The 6,453-nt window shown below is 34.0% G+C and overlaps 1 protein-coding gene across 1 annotated transcript; it reads left to right on the top strand.

The window, feature by feature from the left end:
* The first annotated feature begins 2,090 nt into the window (after window positions 1–2,090).
* On the top strand, window positions 2,091–4,584 carry LOC134261871 (palmitoyltransferase ZDHHC17-like). Its single transcript, XM_062744267.1, has 7 exons — window positions 2,091–2,158; window positions 2,275–2,413; window positions 3,084–3,246; window positions 3,555–3,680; window positions 3,940–4,079; window positions 4,198–4,349; window positions 4,577–4,584. The coding sequence occupies exons 1-7, from the start codon at window positions 2,104–2,106 to the stop codon at window positions 4,582–4,584; spliced, it is 783 nt and encodes a 260-aa protein (XP_062600251.1). The 5' UTR covers window positions 2,091–2,103.
* The last annotated feature ends 1,869 nt before the right edge of the window (window positions 4,585–6,453 follow it).

Below are 6,453 nucleotides of genomic sequence, written 5' to 3'. Positions count from 1 at the left end.
CACTAACACTAATAGCATTCGGAGGAAAACCAACAGAAACATTAGGAAATAAATAATCAATAGCGGAAGGAGATAGTAATGACTCGATCTGTAGGAAAAAAAAGTAAGCATTTCTGAAATGAAATGTGTACAGATCAATGTATAGATGGTTTTCGATTAGCCAGAATTTAGCAAGAGTTATTTCCCGTTGACCGCCATACTGGAGGTCTAAATGTCTATTCCTTCATTGTTCAACCAATTTAAATTTTTTGTATTTGCTATTTTCAATTAGAAATCATTGTTTTTCCGAAGTATATAAATTTTTGAGAGCCTCTTTAATTTAAAAAAGTTATGTATTAAAGATTTTCCACCAAATATTTCTGCTACAACCTCTTAAACTTAGTAAGACTTTGTCACAAAGAAGGAAAATCACCGAGTCGACCTCCATTATCGCGATCAACGGGAGGAAACTTTCGCTAAAATCAGGCCTATCGAAAACTGTCTGGACAATTTATAAATATGGAAGTCAAGAACGATAACCGGAAGTTGCTATAAATGTACATCAAGTACACCTAATTATTTTTCTGTCCAATCAGACAACAGCATTTTTACACACCCCAAAACATATTTTAAAAGAACAAAAAGATAACACGTGTTTTTGTTTTTTTACCTAAAAAAGATTTTTTAACAAAAAATCTGTAGAAGTAAGATGAAAGCTTTTGAAGAATAAGGTATTCCCCACATATTTACCGTGAACAACCTTGACATTTTTATCCCGGTAAAAAAAAATATGCGCGATAGAATGTAATCGTTTACAGAGGTATAGATCGCACCAGCACGTTTTTATCAAGTTCAATTATAACATTTACCAGAATATATTACATGATGGTAAATATAATTTTGCTTAACAGTCCGATTTTCATCGATAATGCTTAAATTCCATGTGTATAGATCATCTCACACAAGTGTTTATCGTATGGAGTATACACATATAGTTTTGCATTATCACGGGTTTCTTGATCGCCGTATACTTAGCTTTGCAGACTTTAAATGGGCATAAGGAAAGGCGTTTAACGTGGAGAAAAGAGAATCCTGTAATTATACATGAATGCGTTTTATCCCAATATCTTACCTCACATATCAGAAACTGCACGGACTACTAGTGTTCTGTAATAAACACTCAAAAATATTACATACTGTTATCTTTTCGATTAGATTTTTATGTCAGGCTCTAAAAACTTAAAATTTAACGTATTTATATCAAATTTTTAACGTAAGTATACTTTTGGGATTGCTAACTCCAACAGACAGATTTTTTTTAACCCACTTAAAACGTATTCCAAGCTTTCAAGTCGTGTTTGTTCACGGTAGAATTGTCATAAATATTATATTGTTCCCAAATGCGCATAAATTTTACAAAAAGTTTGTTCTAAAAAAATCTTTTGAGCAAAAAACTTAAAAACCACGTGTTTTATTTATTCTCTCATGGGTTTGTCAAAATGCTGTTATCTGATTGATCAGAAGGATTAGAGCCTTGTTTATTCTGTGTATTAATAGAAATTCACGGTTATCGTTCTTGACTTCCTTATTTAGAAATCGTCCAGACCTGATTAAAGCCAGAGCATACTCTGGATATGACCCAATCAGACAAAGAATAGCATCAGCAAATCCCTTTGTCTAATATTGATTTGTCAACAAAGAAACATTTTCAAAGCAGGCGCAGCAACAGCAGAAACCAGGTAGCCGGCTTTATAAAGTTCTCCGATCGATGAATGTCACAAACACGATATACATGATCAAAGTCTGAAAAATTATTATATTGTTAAAATATAAATTAATTAAAAATAAATAATTATAACACTTATAATTAAAATAAATGGTACAAAATCAAGATTATTTATAATTTTCTTATTAAGTTTTGAAAAATAAATACGTCAAGTAATTAAAAATAATTATACGATCGTCGTATCAGAATTTAGTTAAATCTCATATAAGTTTGTTTTATTTTTTTTAATTGTCAATTAGGATATTGAAGTTGATTTTTTTTACACTATTTATGACATTGGAAAGCTATACATAATAATATTATTTCTTCTTTCCGTTGTAAGACAAGGACATATATCTATGGTTGTTCTCCTTCTGGGATTTGGCGCAGATCCAACTTTACGTGATGGACAAGGTACGCTATGGAACAGATCTAAACCCTTAATTTTCTATTGTACAGAAGAAAGTCTTTTATATATGTTGCACTAATTTGGTTTTTATTGATATTTTTTATGCCTTTTTTTCTGACAGGATTTAGCTGTATTCACTTGGCCAGTCAGTTTGGACACACTGCCATTGTGGCCTACCTGATTGCCAAAGGTTGTGACGTGGATATGATAGACAAAAACGGAATGACTCCTCTAATGTATTCTGCCTATAGAGTGTTTGGGTAAGTCCTCCAGTCATCTGAAAGTTTTTGATTTAAAAATCTGATTAAAGGAAAATAGTTTTCTGTCAATTAATGATGACAGAGAAAGGGATTTCTTAATGATATTCTTAAATGCTCAAGAGTCAAATCATTGTTAAACATAAACTGCAGTGTGTAGATGATTTTGTGCATGCTGTTATATTAAAGATATTGCACAGAGATGCCAACCTTTACAATTTTGGTGAAAGGCTAATACAGAATGAGCATCTTACAAGCCTTAAATCTTCCAATTTCTGCCCCCAAGTTTGAATTAATGGTATTTTCTTAGCTGTCTGCCTTTAGCTTTTACTTTAATGATACACAAATCAAAGTCTTTATAGTGCTCAATTTTATTGACAAAGTCTTTTTCTTTCTATGCAATACTTTTGATCTAAAGCAGTTTTTAAAAAGTACAGTTGAATTTTGTTATCTTGAACACTGATGTCTCAAATACCATGGATATCTTAAAGTCAGTTGGGGTTCCAACAACCTTTCTCATTTTTTTTTTCTTAGTTCAAAATAACAAGGTTAGACTGTTTTTTGTTATTAAGTAGATGATTTTTATGTTTGATGATTGTTAAATGTTGACGGTATTTTAAGTACAAGCAGATATTCTTTATGTTTGATAGCAGTTAATCTGTCTATGTTCCAGGTATGACCCTACACGACTACTGATGACCATGGGGGCAGGTATTAACAAACAAGACAAAGTCAATGGAAACACGCCTCTTCACTTTGCCTGTCAAACAGGCAACACATGTGTAGTGAAAATGCTGTTTGACAAAAATGCTGATCTGAATATTTTAAATGCAAAGGTAACATTTTAAAAAAGTAAGTTATTGTAGTACACAAATAGTCAATTTAATTAGGAGTAATGGTTCTGTCTAGTTGTATACAGATATTGTTTATCATTGTTTATAAGGTTTTTGTATATGTCTCTATATAGGATTACTACGTATGTTTTGTCTATAACTCTTTGTATACGGTTTTGTGTACATCTTTGTGTAGGATCAGACTATTTTGTGTACATCTTTGTGAAGGGTCAGACTATTTTGTGTATGTGTTTGTGTAGGGTCGGACTGTTATGTGTACATCTGACTATTATGTTTAAATCTTTATGTAGGGTCAGACTGCTTTGGACGTGGCCGCAGAATACAAACACGCCAACATCGTGAAGAGGATGAGACAGGAGCGGGCAGACAGGGGACTGGATCATCAGAACGTCTTCACCAAACTCTCCAGGAACAAAGTCAGTATAACACAGGAATTAAAGTATTCACTGAAAGATTACATATTTCCTAAATTACAGAATTTGTAGGGTTCATGCAAGGTTTACTTGAAGTCAGCCATAAAAATGTGTCTTAATATACAGTATATAATGAGCACAACATGCAATGCAATGATACATTCAATTTATTTTTTCCCCCATTAGTTTAAGATTGGTTATCTGTAGCTTAGTTCCTTGTAAAGAAATGCTTACGGGTATACATGAATTTTAACCTTTACAGGATGTAAGAAAGAGGGTAATGTGGTGGTTTCCTTTTTTTGCTGTGTACACCATTGGCCTGATCCCTGAACTCTCCATAGCTTGGTACTATAAGTTAATTCTGGCTCTGCTTGCTGCGGGCTTCTGGAAATTCCTCAACATGTAAGTATTATCAAGTTAGGGGGAATGACTGTCTTTGATCGTAAAAAGTTAATTTAATTTAGAATAATAAAAAGAATGTGAAGATACATGTATATATATATTGATATTTTGCTTTCAGGTTTTTCTTTGACGAGAGATTGATGAACATTATTCCCGTGTCTGTGTATCTTAGCTCCAAAATAATGATGTTCTTCACCTGGTTTGTGTATCTCGTTCCTTGTATCCTTTTCTTGCGTGTTTATTTTGATAGATATTCCCCATTTTCAAAAGGTGAGTTATTTCCCCTGAAGGGAACTCTTTTACTGTGTTTAATACGCATGCGCTATAAATAAAGTCACTTCCGCGGACGTTCTTGATGTAAACATGTTCATGGTGTATGCCTCTGTCATATGGAAAAATGTTATTGTGTTTGTGAATAAAAAGAAATCTTAACTGATTCGTATTTTTCTAAATTGCCCACTCATAGTCTCTTTCTGGATTTGTATTAATCTGTGTAGTACTATAATAAGGTGTTGTGTGACCCACCCCCCCTTACAAAAAAAAAAAGAAACAAATTACAATTAAAATGCTGATACATATTCGAATAGGCCTATTAAAAAAAAACACAAACAAAAAAGCTAATTTTCGATAGTGGATGTTCTGCAGACGGATCATCATTATTTACAAAATGTGCGGAACAAATTTTTAGTTATAAAGTTTTTACGAATTAATCTAGCCTGCTGCAGCCATATTTTTATTGTATCTCTAGGAATTTTTTGAAGACTGATGACATGTCCATCTACAGTTTTACCTCTGAAATTGCTGCATATACAGCAGTAGTTCGTCTTCCGCTACCGCGATACCAAGAAACTGCGTTTTTGCTCGATTGTATGTCATAACATAGAACGTTTACTTACAAGAACACATTTGGTGACAATTAAAGGCCTATTTCATTTGAATTAACCGTGTTTCTAGAATTTTCTATTTGTAAAATAATTGATTCACTATTTAGTATTAAAACTTTGAATGGAATTCTAAATGAATAATTTAATCTCATGTGCTCATGTAACGAAGAAAGACTAATTAAAATAGCATCGACCTGAATTCGTGTTACATATGTCGTATAAAGTCTGAGCTGCATTTAATCAAAGTTTTAGTGTAGGATCTAAGCATATGTACATGTATATTCCCGAGTAAAATACACATTTTGTTTTAGATCAGAGAATTGAGAGCAGAAACACGAAATTGATACAATAATTTCCTAGCGTATTTCTCGTTAATTAACTGAAAACAATCTTTTCTCAAGTGTTATTTATTTTTTTTAAATCCTTTCAGTATAAGTACATGTATTTATTTTTATAAGTTATTCTTTTTTTGCAAAGTGTGTAAATAAACAATATCAGAGAGAGAGAGAGAGAGAGAGAGAGAGAGAGACTCCCTGTAACTGACATACATGTACATCTTTTCTCAAGTGAAAAAATATATGTACCGTAATTTTATTGCAAAGTGTGTAAAAAACAATATGAGAGAGAGAGAGAGAGAGAGAGAGAGAGAGAGAGAGAGAGAGAGAGGGAGAGAGAGAGAGAGAGAGAGAGAGAGAGAGAGACTCATAAACCCTGTGTAATAATATTAATTTTATATGTACAACTTTATTGAATTCACAATGAATAATTCATTTTCCAAACTATGTTCAACCCATTTACATATTCTCTTCCTTTACCTGTACGCACGGAGGGGGGGGGGGTGCGTCAAGGGGCCTAGCCCCAACCCCTTTTTTTCCCAATATTACTTTTTCTATTGAAAATGTTCATTGATAGACAGGTTGACAACCCCCCCCCCCCCCCCACACACACTCAGTTTATACTACGGTAAAGTTATATAAGGGAAATGTAGTATTGTATGCCAAGGAACTGGTACTGAAAATAAGTAACTTTTTCGACTTTGGGCAAGGTTTTTCTTTTCAACTTTTCCAGGTAAGAAAAATATTGCTTTGGCTACCAGTAGTATAAACCGTCCCGATAGCCCCGCATTCTGATTGGCTGAGAGAAATCACCTGATCAGATTTGATTGGTTGAGGGGAAAGGGGGATCAACTGAGTGCACTTTTTATGCAAATGAGGTCAAAAATTCTGGATTCTGATTGGCTGGGGGATAGGTGGGTCAACTGAGTGCAGTCCTAGCCCTAACTAACCCTAACCCCTCTAACCCTACCCCTAACCCTAACTAGCCCTAACTAGCCCTAACCCTAACTAACTAACCCTAACCCTAACCAACCCTAACCCCCTCGCCCTAACTAACCCTAGCCCCTAACCCTAACCCTAACCCTAACCCTAACCCTAACCCTAACCCTAACCCTAACCCTAACCCTAACCCCCTAACCCTAACCCCCTAACCCT

This window comes from Saccostrea cucullata, unplaced genomic scaffold (assembly GCF_032062105.1).
Source record: "Saccostrea cucullata isolate Sc308-1 unplaced genomic scaffold, CSIRO_AGI_Scuc_v1 ctg11461, whole genome shotgun sequence".
In the NCBI taxonomy this organism is placed as follows: domain Eukaryota; kingdom Metazoa; phylum Mollusca; class Bivalvia; order Ostreida; family Ostreidae; genus Saccostrea; species Saccostrea cuccullata.
This window is presented reverse-complemented; position numbering and strand designations above follow the sequence as displayed.

What these genes read in the sequence shown, in the direction of transcription:
- LOC134261871 (XM_062744267.1), top strand. Translation starts at nt 2,104, where the DNA reads ATGGTTGTTCTCCTTCTGGGATTTGGCGCAGATCCAACTTTACGTGAT. An exon ending in TGAATATTTTAAATGCAAAG is followed by an intron (nt 3,247 to 3,554) that starts GTAACATTTTAA and finishes ATCTTTATGTAG; the next exon opens with GGTCAGACTGCTTTGGACGT. An exon ending in TTCTGGAAATTCCTCAACAT is followed by an intron (nt 4,080 to 4,197) that starts GTAAGTATTATC and finishes TTTTGCTTTCAG; the next exon opens with GTTTTTCTTTGACGAGAGAT.